Below are 15,229 nucleotides of genomic sequence, written 5' to 3' on the forward strand. Positions count from 1 at the left end.
CTGAATTGTAATACCACACACAGCCTGGGGACAGGGGTAGCGCTGTTTTTCTATTTTTATTTTTTTTTAGAAAGTAACTAATACTGCATAATCCTTTACAGAGCGCTCAGACATCTTGGTGCCAAAATATCCTGACATGGATGTAAGGACAGAAATCTAATAATATACCCATCAATAACAATAATAGCAGTAATATGGTGGGATTCCTTCTAATAGGACATGACTTCTTTTGTGCTCTTATGTGTTTTTTTTTAATAGAAGAATATATCAAACAGGTTTATTTAGGTTCCTATCCCAGCGTGTTATCACCTGTCCAGAGGATAAGAGATAACAAGCGTATTGCTGAAGGTCCGGCGGGGTGCGCGGCCAACCCTCCCATCATTCTCTATGGGGCTGCTGAATGCTTCAGGGTCCAGTGTTCGCCAAGGGGGTACAGGCTGCAGTGGCTAAGCAGGTGCACAGAGCACTCCATTTATTGCATTGTGATTGTATCCCTGTTCTTGGGATCGATGGGGGTCCTAGCAATTAGACCCCCAGCGATCAGCTTGTTATTACAAGCCCAGACTGCAATACCTCTTTAAGGCTCTGTGCACACTTTCTATTCTTTTTGCAGCAATCTGCCAGAAACAAACTCCTAGATCAGATGGCGGATTACGCGGTAATACTAATAGATAAGAATCCAAAAATGGACAAAAATCATCATCAATCATCATCATCATCACCACCCACCTTGAGCTGCTGGACTCTCTGCTCCAGTAGTAGGATGCGTCTCCGAACCTCCTCAGATTGTTCTTGCGACAATACGATTGGGGCCGATAGAGAATCTCCAACATCTCTAGGACCTGAATCACGACCATAGGAAACAGGTGGGAGCGGGAATTAGGCTGGGCTCACACAGTACTGCAATGCATGGACTATAGACTGTATAACTAATAGGGTTCATTTGGTGATGCTTTGACTCCAAAAGTCAGATGTAAACCAAGGCTTAATATCCTATAGTGATGGCAGGGGGTTTACAATACTAGCCAGTGATGCTGCCACCATGTATGTAGACCTGAGTGTCTCCATTGTTACCTTGCTCTTTGGCCTCCCTGTCGGATTCTGCTGCAGCCTCTTCTTCCTGATCTCCATTAGTCGCCTTCTCATCTTGCGGAGTCTCATCCTGGGGATTGTCTGACCAGCTGTCCAGGTTTGCAAGAGAATCGACGTCCAGACTTAGACGGATATTACGGACAAGTAACCTCTTCAACACCAACACTGACAAAAGAAAGAGGAAAAATATTTATTCAACTCTCTGGGGTAAACTAATCTTTGATCACTTATCAGTTACTATATACAATTAGCACTGTGTTCATACATTATCCTGTACTGATCCTGAGTTACATCCTGTATTATACTCCAGAGCTGCACTCACTATTCTGCTGGTGGGGTCACTGTGTACATACATTACCTTACTGATCCTGAGTTACATCCTGTATTATACCCCAGAGCTGCACTCACTATTCTGCTGTTGGGGTTACTGTGTACATACATTACATTACTGATCCTGAGTTACATCCTGTATTAGACTCAAAAGCTGCACTCACTATTCTGCTGGTGGGGTCACTGTGTACATACATTACATTACTTGTCACCCTCCCAGTATCTTTATCTGGCTTGCCCTTCTTACCTTCTTCCAGTGCCTCACTGGCGACATTCCCTCCTGTGCCCGGGTACTGGTTCAGCTTGTAGGCCTGAAAGCCTTGCTCCAGAAGTTCTGATGACTGGTCTATAGAACTTCCCTCACTTCCTAAGCCCACGTCTTCAAGAGATTCCTCCTTTTCTGTAGATAGAAATGTAGATTAAGAAGTGAACAGGTTCTAGGTGACAGGTTCTTATAGGAAAAATCTGTAAGAGGTCAAGGGGCAGCTGTAATGGGCTCAGTGGCTGAGGGGTCAGGTGCAGGAACATTGGGGAAGATTTACTATGCAAACTCCTCAATGGCTCCAATTGTACTAGTAATCTCATGTACATGTGACCGGTATATTATTAGTAGTTGCCATTGCCAAATCTAAAAGATGGTGCAAGAATGAGAAGAGAGTCAAGCAGCAAGATGTGCCAAGGTTTCTGCCTGTCCGGTCTAGTTTTCTGCTGTCTAATATAAAAGGGAGTACTTACCGTCCTTTGTTACCGACTCTTTCATGGAGCCGCCATTTTCAGAACCTCCCAGTAATTGATCGTTATAGCTATAAAAAAAAAGAGCAAATAGTTAAAATAAGACATTAAATAACTTCATACTGACTGCCAGACATCTTGTTCAGTGCACAGTTGTTAGGTAGAGCTGGGAGGAGCACGGCTGAGCACTTTAATCCCCCAGCTTGTCTCTATTGGAAGCCTATGGAGCCCATCTACTACAGCAAGGTGGAGAGAAGCGCTCAGCTAAGTGCTTCTCCTGGCTTTATGTAACTACTGGTCCTGGCTCTAGCAAAACTTTTGACATGTGTATGTGACTACAATGTCCTACAGACATCCAGACTGACTGTAATGTCCTATAGACACAATGGTGAAAGAAAATCGGCCATTATTATGAAGATGCACAGTACTGGAAAGAACGGGTATGAAAGGTATACGATAGGGGTGTGGCCTAGGACCAATATTTATGGTGCTGTTATTTAAAGGAGAAGTCAGGAGATTTAATAAACCTGGGATTTTGATCAGGAGTAGGCACTTACCTCTCCTGGATCTGCTGCACACATCACGACCCGGCTGATGGACTGGTCGCTCAGCCAGTCAGTGAATAGGGCCGGACGCCCATCAGCCGGGACAGGCCTTTTCCCCCTGAGTCGTGACATCATCACAACTTGGGGAAAAAGTTCCTACTCCTGATTAAATTCCCCCGTCGGGTTTTCAAAATCCCCAGCCTTCTCCTTTGACTTCCCCATCCTGCAGGACCCTTTTAGTTATGTCCTATATGGCACAGATATTGGTACACATAGGCACCATACAGATGGTACCGCATATGGCATTGTCCAACATAAAATGAACCCTCACGAGTAAGCGCAATATAACATACAGCAGGATTATATAGATGGGAATATATACTGTCTGTGTGTGTAAGACACGGATGAAAGTGGTCATAAAAAAACAAAAAAAACAGAGGCATCTGTTCCATGGAATAGCCGAGTACGGATGGCTGTCCCCACTACTTACTAGGTTGGGCTCTGCGGCCCCACCAGAATGGCTCCACCAGTGATTGAGGGTCTTGGTTTGAGGCAAGGAGCTGATTCCAGGCGGCCCGTATTCTGACTGATCAGAGAAAACCATCTGTAAGGAAAGAAAAGGCTTATTAATACCAGAAGTAGAGTCTGCGATGTGAGCCCAAGCTGAGCAAACTCCATGTATATGGCGCCACCTGCAGGCTACACACTACCTAGACAGGCAATCTCTTTGGCAATGTGTTTTCTGCTGATCTTTTTAGTTGGGTAACTTATCCATCAGGGCAGGCAGTAAGCTGGCAACAATATAGAGTACAAGGGATTTCGGAGGTCTGTCGCAGCTCTGCTTATATCAAAGGAACAATAGCAGACAAGGACCAGGAGAGGCGCTGTTTCTGATTAAATAGCTGTCCCTGATACATTCCATATGTATATAGCTACTGACTACCCCATAGCAGCTAGATTACCCGTGTACCTTTTTACACACTATCTTTTCTTTGTACTTACGTTTTTTTCTCTGACGTGGTGTTTGCCACCAGCTCATAGATCTGCGCTCTGTCCTCCCACTTGAATATGACAAAGAAGGCTTTATTATCTGCAAGAAATGATATAAATAAAATAGGATATAGTATCAATGCTTTATTCTTCCTGTGTCATGCTGCTGATCACCGGGTGGGCTGCCAGAAGAGGACCCCCCTATGATCAGCCTCTTTTTAGGACATGACATGTACAGAGCAATGCCCAACCACTGCCTATTTTTCTCAGTTCTATGGGAATAACAGTGCCCCGCTGGACTGGATTTGCAGGTACTCACCAGTAGCCACCTCCCTGGCCATTGCGGTGCTGAGCTTTATGATGGGACTCAGCATTAGTTTCCCATCAGGAGCCGGGGTGATGGTCCGACTTTGGCACTTCAGCACTAAACGTTCGTCTTGTTTCTGAAGCAGCATCAAGATGTCGTCCAAGAGAAGAACGTGAACATCTGTAGAGTAAAGGGGGGAGAAATAAGAGTCCACTAGATGACAAGAACACAGACCGGGACACAAGAAGAGGATCCAGAGGAGCAGACTCTCACCGACGGACTTGTCTTTACTGACTCTCCAGGTCAGGGCTCCTTCATAGATGAGGTTTTTCCTGGTAATGTCGATGTTCTGGAAACATAATAGAGAATGTGAAAAAGAGATCAAAGAACGTACAAGATATAGAGGTCTCCATTGTGGGACCTTTCCTTATTCCTTCAACATGCCTAGAGGTGTTCATACAGCTTGGATGGCCATAGCTGTTCCTCCTGACTACCTGTACATCTACACACTAGGCCGAGCACATGGGTAGAAGGGAGTAAGCCGCTGCCAGATACCTCTGATGGATACTACGTCCTAGATGTACCATGATAACAGAGATAGACGTGATGATGAAGATGGGTGGACCCTCAGAACCGTCTCCTCTGGTAGGTCTATAGGCCTCAGCTTGTGACCATATATTATCATCATTGAGCATAGTCCTTACCTTGAACTCTGTGAACTGTGGATCGTTGCTCTGTCTCAAGTTTGAAATATCGAGACGTCTTTGGTAGTCGATCAGTTTCTGCAAAGGAGGCAACAGGGAAAAGATGAAGAACAGGGCTGGAGAGATCTACTGTAGAAGGTGTTACCAGGTGCGGGATGATCTGATACAGTTCTCTTACCATTTTGTTCTCCATCTCTCTCACTTCGGTGTTGACGTGGTTTAGGATCTGCCGGCAACATTCAGCGGCTTTCTGTACCCTCTGTTTTTCCTCTTCTTCCTCTGTTAACATTCAAAATTATCAGGTCAATAGAGAAGAAGCTAAAGTGACTGTCCTGACCATCAGTCAGCAATAGTGAAGAGTTCAACTTGAAGCTTAAAGGAGAAGTCTGGTGGTGGTGGTGGGGTAGGAATCAGTTAAAGAATAAAGAAGGTAGATTTACTGTTCCCCATGCCCACGCAGCGCCACGTCCCGCTATTGGACCATGCCGGAATTCTTTATCTCTCCCCTCTGTTACATCATGACTTGACTGATGAATGGATGTCTCGCTCAGCCAGTCAGTGACTGGGATGGAACACAGTTGCAGTCACTGATTGGCTGAGCGGGCTGTATCTCACCCTTTCCCGCCAAATCATGATGTGCCCCGCAGGCGGGAGAAAATAACATCTGGCAGGGTGAGGGAGCCTAGTGATGCGCCGCAGCACCCCCACCCCCTGCACGCACTGCAATTATCTGTTTGGACTTAGGAAGCCCCCATACACATATGATAGTCATTTGGTCTTGATCCAAAAAAACAGGATCATACTATGGGGGCCTTACAGGTGGATGCCTACTATGGAGGTCTTATAGGCGGGTGCAGTCTATAGAGGTCTTATAGGCGGGTGCAGTCTATGGAGGTCTTATAGGCGGGTGCAGTCTATGGAGGTCTTATAGGCGGGTGCAGTCTGGGGAGGTCTTATAGGCGGGTGCAGTCTATAGAGGTCTTATAGGCGGGTGCAGTCTGGGGAGGTCTTATAGGTGGGTGCAGTCTATGGAGGTCTTATAGATGGGTGCAGCCTATGGAGGTCTTATAGGTGGGTGCAGTCTGGGGAGGTCTTATAGGTGGGTGCAGTCTATGGAGGTCTTATAGATGGGTGCAGCCTATGGAGGTCTTATAGGTGGGTGCAGTCTGGGGAGGTCTTATAGATGGGTGCAGTCTATGGAGGTCTTAAAGGCGGGTGCAGTCTGGGGAGGTCATATAGGTGGGTGCAGTTTATGGAGGTCTTATAGGTGGGTGCAGTCTATGGAGGTCTTATAGGCAGGTGCAGTCTATGGAGGTCTTATAGGTGGGTGCAGTCTGGGGAGGTCTTATAGGAGGAAGGAGTCTATAGAGGTCTTATAGGTGGATGCAGTCTGGGGAGGTCTTATAGGTGGGTGGAGTCTATAGAGGTCTTATAGGTGGGTGGAGTCTATAGAGTTCTTATAGGCAGGTGGAGTCTTTAGAGTTCTTATAGGCGGGTGCAGTCTGGGAAGGTCTTATAGGTGGGTGGAGTCTATAGAGGTCTTATAGGTGGGTGGAGTCTATAGAGGTCTTATAGGCGGGTGCAGTCTGGGAAGGTCTTATAGGTGGGTGCAGTCTGGGGAGGTCTTATAGGCGGGTGCAGTCAGGGGAGGTCTTATAGGCAGGTGCAGTCTATAGAGGTCTTATAGGTGGGTGGAGTCTATAGAGGTCTTATAGGTGGGTGGAGTCTATGGAGGTCTTATAGGCGGGTGCAGTCTATGGAGGTCTTATAGGTAGGTGTAGTCTATGGAGGTCTTATAGGTGGGTGCAGTCTGGGGAGGTCTTACAGGTGGGTGGAGTCTATAGAGGTCTTATAGATGGGTGAAGTCTGGGGAGGTCTTATAGGTGGGTGCAGTCTATGGAGGTCTTATAGGTGGGTGCAGTCTATGGAGGTCTTATAGGTGGGTGCAGTCTATGGAGGTCTTATAGGTGGGTGCAGTCTATGGAGTCCTACAGGCAAGTTTATTCTTTGGGGTCAAAGTATGATATAAAGAAGAATGGATGCATAACGTAGCTATAGCCAATCCAAATACCATAAGTGAGCTGTCTCCTCACCAGTTAGATTAGCGATGTTCTGCAGCAGGAGAGGGTATTTGGTCAGTCTCTGCATCTCAAATGGAATAATATCCTTTAACTGTAGGCGCCGACATTGTGGATTGCTTTCTGCTTCCTGAGGAGGGAAAGACGGCAACGATTAACAATAAAAAAGAAAGTCCACCATTCATGCTTAAAAGCAGTGTCCGAGATGAGAAAGACGCCCCCCTCCTCCGTGTCTGGTTCTGCAGCCAAAATCCCTTTAATGAGACTGAGCTGCAACAGCAGATACATGCCACATAGTGGCGCTATTGCTAAATCACAGACAATCTCTTTGATTCTGTGATTTTAGAGAAAGCTGCAGGATCCTATAAAATTTAGGATGATATATACAACATTATGGCGCCATGTATTGAGAGAAGAGCCTGGTGACATCCTTCTTCATGCCCCTTCTGTAATCTGTGAGACTGTTTCCCTTTAGGAAACTGCAGCGCTCCTTTGCCCCCTGACTGTGGCTGCATGGTTGGCCATAGATTATAATGGGCCAATCATGCAGCCTCCATAGTAAGCTGAGAAGACCCCAGAGGAGGTAAGATGGCATTGTGCTTCCTTAGCTCCATTGCAGCATTATTTTAGGGGTCTGATCCCCACCCATGGGACACTTACCTGTATGAACTGTGTAAATCGAGGATCTTTCTTTTGCTTCTGCTTCAGCTGCTCTAGAGCAAATGGCTGGCGGCTGCAAAACCTTGAGGAGATCTTCTGAAACCAGAGTCCTTCAGTACCATCAAACTGAGCGAGAAGACACAGAAGAGAGGTATAAGTATACAGGGCGCTGCCCGAACTCTACATATACTGCCTGTATCCCTAGATATGTGGGTGGGGAGGAGGCTGGCAGAACATTGTTGCCTGGATAACCTCCCCGGGGAATTATCACGGCTCTCTATAAAGGGATTGCCGCTCTCTGGGGGGAAATCACCAAGTGTCTTCTACATGAAAGGGGAAGTGCCATCAATACACAGGGACAGGAAGAACTAGAATCTGAATAGTGACTGCAGCTCTGGAGTATAATACAGGATATAACTCAGGATCAGTACAGGATAAGTAATGTATGTACACAGTGACCTCACCAGCAGAATAGTGAGTGCAGCTCTGGGGTATAATACAGGATGTAACTCAGGATCAGTACAGGATAAGTAATGTATGTACACAGTGACCCCAGCAGCAGAATAGTGAGTGCAGCTCTGGAGTATAATACAGGATATAACTCAGGATCAGTACAGGATAAGTAATGTATGTACACAGTGACCCCACCAGCAGAATAGTGAGTGCCGCTCTGGAGTATAATACAGGATGTAACTCAGGATCAGTACAGGATCAGTAATGTAATGTATGTACACAGTGACCCCACCAGCAGAATAGTGAGTGCTGCTCTGGAGTATAATACAGGATGCAACTCAGGATCAGTACAGGATAAGTAATGTATGTACACAGTGACCCCACCAGCAGAATAGTGAGTGCAGCTCTGGGGTATAATACAGGATGTAACTCAGGATCAGTAAGGTAATGTATATATACAGTGGCCCCACCAGCAGAATAGTGAGTGCAGCTCTGGAGTATAATACAGGATGTAACTCAGGATCAGTACAGGATAAGTAATGTAATGTATGTACACAGTGACCCCACCAGCAGAATGGTGAGTGTAGCTCTGGGGTATAATACAGGATGCAACTCAGGATCAGTACAGGATAAGTAATGTAATGTATGTACACAGTGACCCCACCAGCAGGATAGTGACTGCAGCTCTGGAGTATAATACAGGATGTAACTCAGGATCAGTAATGTAATGTATGTACACAGTGACCCCACCAGCAGAATAGTGAGTGCAGCTCTGGAGTATAATACAGGATGCAACTCAGGATCAGTAATGTAATGTATGTACACAGTGACCCCACCAGCAGAATATCAACCGGTTTAAGAAAGTTATATTGATTTGTAAATTACTAGTCTTCCAGTACTTACCAGCTGCTGTATGTCCTGCAGGAAGTGGTGTATTCTTTCCAGTCTGACACAGTGGTCTCTGCTGCCACCTCTGTTCATGTCAGGAACTGTCCAAAGCAGCAGCAAATCCTTATGGAAAACCTCTCCTGCTCTGGACAGTTCCTGACATGGACAGAGGTGGCAGCAGAGAGCACTGTGTCAGGCTGATAAGAATACACCACTTCCTGCAGGACATACAGCAGCTAATAAATACTGGAAGACTAGAGTACCCCTTTTAAACCTGTACAGACCCCAAACTTGCTTCACTTCTAAAGAGGCTGCTTACCCGATGCAGCAGCGTGCTCCCAATCTCCTGGATGATGGAGTTATTCTCCAGGCGCAGCTTCTTCAAGTTGTCCAAGAGCAAAACTATACAGTCAGATTGGTAAAGCGTTAGACCAGGAGAAGGAACACTCAGTAACACTGGATGAAGGACACAACACTAACTCACCGTGCGCCTCAATAAGGTCATCAAGACTAGGAAAAATGTTCTCAAGATCCATTATGGGGAACCAGGCATTTTTCATGGGAATATAGAAGATGTCGTGTAGCACATGAAGCATCCGCACGTGTGCGTGTTCAGTGAACAGCAGTTCTGGGAGGGGAAGACAGAAGGTTTGCTACCATTAGATATTCCCTTTAAATTCAGGAGATTTTATCTATATATATATGTGTGTTTTTAAACCAACCGGTGTCAGTAAGTTATACTGATTTGTAAATTACTTCTATTTTAAAATATCAAGTCTTCAAGTACTTATCAGCTTCTTTATGTCCTGCAGGAAGTGATGTATTCTTTCCAGTCTGACACAGTGCTCTCTGCTGCCACCTCTGTCCATGTCAGGAACTGTCCAGAGCAGTAGTAAATCCCCATAGAAATCATCTCCAACTCTGGACAGTTTTTGACATGAGGTGGCAGCAGAGAGCACTGTGTCAGACTGGGAAGAATACACCACTCCCTGCAGAGCATACAGCTGCTGATAAGTACTGGGAGACTTGAAATTTTTAAATAGAAGTAATTTAAAAATCTATATAACCTTCTGACACCAGTTGATTTGAAAAAAAATTCTCTCTTTAAAGTTCTAAATAAATAGTGATTCCTACCATTGATGACCTCTTGCCGCTTGATTTCGCTTTTCTTCAGCCTGAGGAGTGTTTCAGGGGGGACGAGATCCCTCCAGTTTGGGGGGTCATTCTCGGCCTCCAAAACGCGCGGCTCAGTCTCCTCAGACTGGGGAAGCAGAAAGGACTGCTGACCTTCCCCACTCCCTCCAGGCTCAGGGCTGCAAGGAAAAACACCTCAATTACTAAACCATCAGAGTAAACCCCGGACAAGGCAAGAAAACGTCCATGTGGTTGGAGAGATTTGGAGACGTTGTCTAGTCTGGAGGTCCCGGCTGGGACAACCAGTATAGTCTGATGTTAAAGGGGTTATCCCAATGTTAAAGGGGTTGTCCAGCGAAAACCTTTTTCTTTCAAATCAACTGATATCAGAAACTTATATAGATTCGTAATTTACTTATATTCAAAAATCTTAAGTCTTCCCATACTTATTAGCTGCTGTATGTCCTGCAGGTAATGTCTTATTTTTAGTCTGTTACTGCTCTCTGCTGACGTCTCTGGCCGAGACAGGAACTCTGTCTCGGTTTTCTATGAATCTCCATAGAAAACCTCTCGACAGTTCCTGCCTCAGTCAGAGATGCCAGCAGAGAGCAGTAATAGACTAAAAATAAAACATTTCCTGCAGGACATACAGTAGCTAATAAGTATGGGAAGACTTGAGATTTTTTTAATAGAAGTAAATTACAAATCTATATAACTTTCTGATATCAGTTGATTTGAAAGAAAAAAGTTTTTGCTGGACAACTCCTTTTAAAGTATCAACAAAATAGGTGATAACTAGCTGATTTGTGGGGGTACGACCTCTGGGTAGCCTAGGCGATAACTTTTATTCTTATGATAACCCCTTTAAGGCTGTCCATAGCTTTTTCAATGGTTGGCAATACCCAATAACCACAATAAGAAAATAAATGTCCACGGGATGAGCTCATCCTCCCAACGTACGTGGCGCTGCCGGATTTTGACTTGCTTGACGAGGCCTGCAGGTCGTTGGCTCGGGCGGCAGCCTCCAGGTCCACATCGCTGCGAGAACGCGTCTGCTTGCCTTTGGCTGAACCTCGCTGTGAACGCTTGCGCTCGTAAACTCGTAAGCTCTCTGAGCGCCCCAGCTTACTAGAATGCCTGTCCAGTTGAAGCCAAAGAATTGGTAGGATGGTATCCCGAACATCACCGAGCAATGAAGAAGAGGTGGGGTGTGGTAAGGGTAGCCATGCAATGGAGGAGCAGACAGATTTGGTCAGGAGATATGGGAAATTAACTAAGGACATAAAAAGAGCAAAGAAATGGAAAAGACAAAGGATGCGACGGGGAGGAGATCAAGCAATGTGTGAGCGGGGGAGGTGAGATAAAGATATGGGTGGTGAGGGTATAATCATGGAAATGACAAAATATACACAGCGTATGAGGGGATGTAGCGTGGACCAGTGATAGGGAAAGAGGTGGAGGTGAAAGGTAGAAGGACCCATCAAAATCCATCAATGACTCAACCATCAATCTCAACATTCGTGAGCGACGCACATAATATGATCATCTCATGCACTCCAAGAAACCAAAAACCAATACTGGTATCTGGTTACAGAACCATACATCGCTCCACTGCAAACCATTATATTGTCGATCTTACACTACATCATGGAAGACCAAAGAACCTGGTAAAAGTACTGAGTTACTCAACCTGTTGTCTGCCCCAGTTAGGGTCCCTATTATCAGGTCAGGACCTGGGACCACCAGAGAGTCTAACACCCGTCAAAGTGCAATTCACCAAAATTATTGTGGACCAGCGTTAAGTATAGGAGGTTACATGCCAAAGCTCCATCCATGTTCACACATATGACCTCGAGTCTAATAATAATCTGTAGAGCTGTTGGCCGTCTTTGTTACTGCCCTGCAGATCCTTCAGCAGTAAGCAAAGATCCAGTATTAAGATCGCCATAGACACAAACTTTCATTTATCACTGACTACTGATTTAAAGGGGTACTCTGACAAAAAGCAAAAAATCATTACAGGCACGGGGGGTAGGAAGTTATACTTACCTGTCCCGGGACCCACACAGAGCTGCGTCCTGCTCCAGGGACCCACTAACTGTCTCTGAGCATCCCCCCGCCCATGTCACGACCCGGCTGACGGTTCCCTCGCTCAGCCAGTCAGTGACATCAAAATCGGGTTGTGACGTACCCAGAACCCGGGAGAAGATGACAGCCGGCGCGGACTGAGAGCTCGTTGATGCATCACAACACGGCACTGGGAGCGGTAAGCATATTGCCTTTATGTTCCCCCCACCCTCTACCCGTAATGATTTTTTGCACTTGACTTCTCCTTTAAAGGCCACTGCACTAGCATCTCTAAAATGCATGGTGCCATATCAGAAAAAAACAAACAAAAAAAAAACAGCTCCCCCTCCAAGCACAGCACCACTCCATACCCTGTAACGGTCATAGGTCCCCTTTAAATCCCTTACTAAACTAGTACTCTAAATCGTGATCAAACTAGAGCTCTTAAAGGAAAACCTCTTTCATGCTGCCCAAACCACATATAGTCAGGGCGATGGTGGTGACTTCTCCCTGACTCCCAAAGATTTCTCTGGATACTTAAACAGGGAGCGACCTATCAATAAAGGCCGGTCAGGCAGGAAGAAGCCGCTAGGACCACCCAGATGACTTGTGGCTCAAGTGGCATAAAACAGGATTTTGAAAAAAGTTCAATAAACTTCAAGAACCTGTCTAGTTTACTTTACTTTAACTCTCGACTCACAGGTCCGGACAAATCGGTCAATGGGGCGGCAGTAAAGGGAGCTGGGGTTGGTAGGTCAACAAAGCGAGGAAGCAAGGAGGGAACTGGGCGCAGTGTTCAATACTTAGCCAGGCTCTATAACAAGCCTCTAGCAAATCTCCCGAGGAATCAGATGACAAACATGCACTGACCTTTTCTTCCGTCTGTGAACAGAGCAGGCAAGGGTTAAATCATTCCATACAAATGCCCTGGTATGTGCACCGAAAGCTCAGCAGACAGGGGCACCACATCCAAGAATAGGACCCATTGTGTTACCCGGCAGAGTAACACAGAACATAGCACATCAGTCTATCAAAGCCTTCACTGTACTGCAAAGCAAATATAGGCACCAAACATGCAATCGGACCGCTGTACACATCGAGGACCGTGTTAGGACGACACAAGACCGGAAGCACGCCACAGGTGGTTTCCAAGACGCAGACACAACAGACGGATAAAAATTTTATTTCCGATATAGGCGAAGGGTCAAGGTATATGAAGAGACAATGGGAGAGAAGGATGGAAGACAATGGGAAGACATGGAGCGGAGCGCACAGGACAGACATTGGGTTATATTGTTCGGACAGGGGTACAAAACAACATCCAGCGGCTGGGGCCATGGAGGATCATACATGGTTGCGATGCAGCACGGCGAGAGCTGAAGGAGAAGTTCTCTGCAGAAACTCCTTTCATTGAGGTTGGGATGACCTGGGGCTGCGGAAGCCTGGGAGGCGTAAACTTTATGTGACGCGTGTTCACAAAGCTTATGTAAAGTGGGGTTCAGAAGCCAATGGCAAAGTCTGAGGTTTATCCCATCCATTGATCTGGAGCTTCATTGCAAGCCGGCGCTTAAAGCAGGTACAAGGGTTCTGGTCAGGAACTGCATAGCAGGGAGGACATGGGGTCGCTGCTGCTGCACTGGGGTCATCTCTTTATAGGGCTACCTGTCAGGACTTACCTGTCGTTCTCGGCACTGTCATCTTGTTGTTCTGTCGGGCAGAATTCTGTGGTCGGGGAACCTTTGGACATGTCGGTGATATCAAAGGAAGACGTCCCATCAGATACTGGAGGAAAGAATGAAGGAAAATGCAATAAACTTCAAATTTCTTGAGGGGGTTTATCCAACATTAGAAAAACATGGCCGCTTTCTTCTAGAAACAGCTTGAATCCAGTTTGGATGCGATTTTGCAATTAGGCTTATTCACTTCAATGGAGTTGCACAACCCCACCCAAACTGGAGACAAGAGTCATGCTGTTTCTGGAAGAAAGCGGACATGTTTTTGTATGCCTGAATAACCCCTTTAAGACTTCAATTAATTCCTAAAGCTGAAACCAATACATCACAGCACATTCAGTGGACTCCAATAGCCATGTTGTAATGACGGGTTCCATTTCAGAGACTGACCTGTGTCGCTGTCACTGGGCTCACTGGGCGGTGGATGTACGGTCACAGATACCCCTGGGTCAGGATTATCTATAGACATCCTAGGCTTCACTATGTTGCTGTCGCTCCGGTCAAAGGTCCTCTGCCCGTGACTGATCTTCCTCTCCGGAGGAGCCGGCTTGTCCGCTGAGGAAGCAGAACAGGGAATATCAAGCAGACAAAACCATTCGCCTATCTCCTGTATCACAGATAGTTGGTTTGGAAAGATCAAACTTCTACTAATGACTTGTGATTAAACTAAAAATATAAGTACAACGGAACAATACAAAAAAAATAATAAAATGCTGTTAGTAGGTGAAATAATAAAGGGGAACTCTCTGCCCGCTCCGGGTGTGAGGGTACTTCTATTTATTTCTTTTACTCTTGAAAGCCACAGTCCCATCAAACAGTATTTGAGATCTAGTTGTCCACCTCTATACTACGGAGAGGAAATGTGCCATGTGGGAGGATGGAAGACGATCCAGGAGTTATGGACCCTGGGCAAGGTGGCAACTTCTACATTATGCCCCGGCCAACTATAGCTCCTTAGATGAACTAAGCTGAATTTGATGGACAATTCTTGTTTTTTAACCTCATGAACTATAAAAAGGCCAGACAAAGGTGTCATGACTGTTGTGGTCATGCTCAATGGCTTCTATAGGAACTGAAGAGGATCATGCTTTGCAAGACTTAAAGGCAACACATTGACCAGGAGTTTTTGGGGCACAATGTGACTAGGAGAAACGTTGCAAGACTGAAACAAGATGTAATTTAGCAGTTTTCACCTACTTTTTGCCCCTTAAAAGTCCAGGCAGGGAAATTTTTTTCAAAAGTGGAAGGGAGGATGAAAAAAAATAACATGCACTTACCTCCCCAGTTCCAGTCTTGGTGCCCGCATACCACTGCTCTGGTCCCCTGGATTCTTACTGCTTTGAGAGAGGACCTGGGATGTGACGTTCCAGGCCCACTTAGTAGCAGAGGCGGGACCCAGCTACAGTTGCGGACTGGCTGAGTGGGTCAGATCCCCTTTCAAACCAGGAAGTGGCTGGAAACCAGGGTGGCAGGCTACAGTCGCCAGCACTGGAGTTGGGGAGGTAAGTGCATGTTA

General features: G+C 46.0%; 1 protein-coding gene across 7 annotated transcripts in view; it reads right to left on the reverse strand.

The window, feature by feature from the left end:
• Positions 1-15,229, reverse strand: part of ARHGEF1 (Rho guanine nucleotide exchange factor 1) — a 59,692-nt gene that overhangs the window by 1,613 nt on the left and 42,850 nt on the right. For 4 of the 7 annotated variants that reach the window (XM_069948877.1, XM_069948874.1, XM_069948875.1 and 1 more), the window contains 19 exons: positions 14,104-14,268; positions 13,657-13,762; positions 12,851-12,862; positions 10,874-11,050; positions 9,914-10,092; positions 9,264-9,407; positions 9,099-9,181; positions 7,439-7,564; positions 6,794-6,908; positions 4,879-4,979; positions 4,701-4,778; positions 4,270-4,345; positions 4,009-4,176; positions 3,702-3,789; positions 3,190-3,303; positions 2,158-2,225; positions 1,670-1,822; positions 1,075-1,257; positions 730-842 (listed from right to left, as the gene is read on the reverse strand). In XM_069948877.1, the coding sequence (XP_069804978.1) occupies positions 730-842; positions 1,075-1,257; positions 1,670-1,822; positions 2,158-2,225; positions 3,190-3,303; positions 3,702-3,789; positions 4,009-4,176; positions 4,270-4,345; positions 4,701-4,778; positions 4,879-4,979; positions 6,794-6,908; positions 7,439-7,564; positions 9,099-9,181; positions 9,264-9,407; positions 9,914-10,092; positions 10,874-11,050; positions 12,851-12,862; positions 13,657-13,762; positions 14,104-14,268 (2,249 nt within the window). The remainder of the gene's footprint in view (positions 1-729; positions 843-1,074; positions 1,258-1,669; positions 1,823-2,157; positions 2,226-3,189; positions 3,304-3,701; positions 3,790-4,008; positions 4,177-4,269; positions 4,346-4,700; positions 4,779-4,878; positions 4,980-6,793; positions 6,909-7,438; positions 7,565-9,098; positions 9,182-9,263; positions 9,408-9,913; positions 10,093-10,873; positions 11,051-12,850; positions 12,863-13,656; positions 13,763-14,103; positions 14,269-15,229) is intronic. The other 3 variants (XM_069948879.1, XM_069948878.1, XM_069948876.1) reach the window with 2 other exon arrangements.

This window comes from Dendropsophus ebraccatus, chromosome 12 (genome assembly GCF_027789765.1).
Source record: "Dendropsophus ebraccatus isolate aDenEbr1 chromosome 12, aDenEbr1.pat, whole genome shotgun sequence".
Lineage (NCBI taxonomy): Eukaryota > Metazoa > Chordata > Amphibia > Anura > Hylidae > Dendropsophus > Dendropsophus ebraccatus.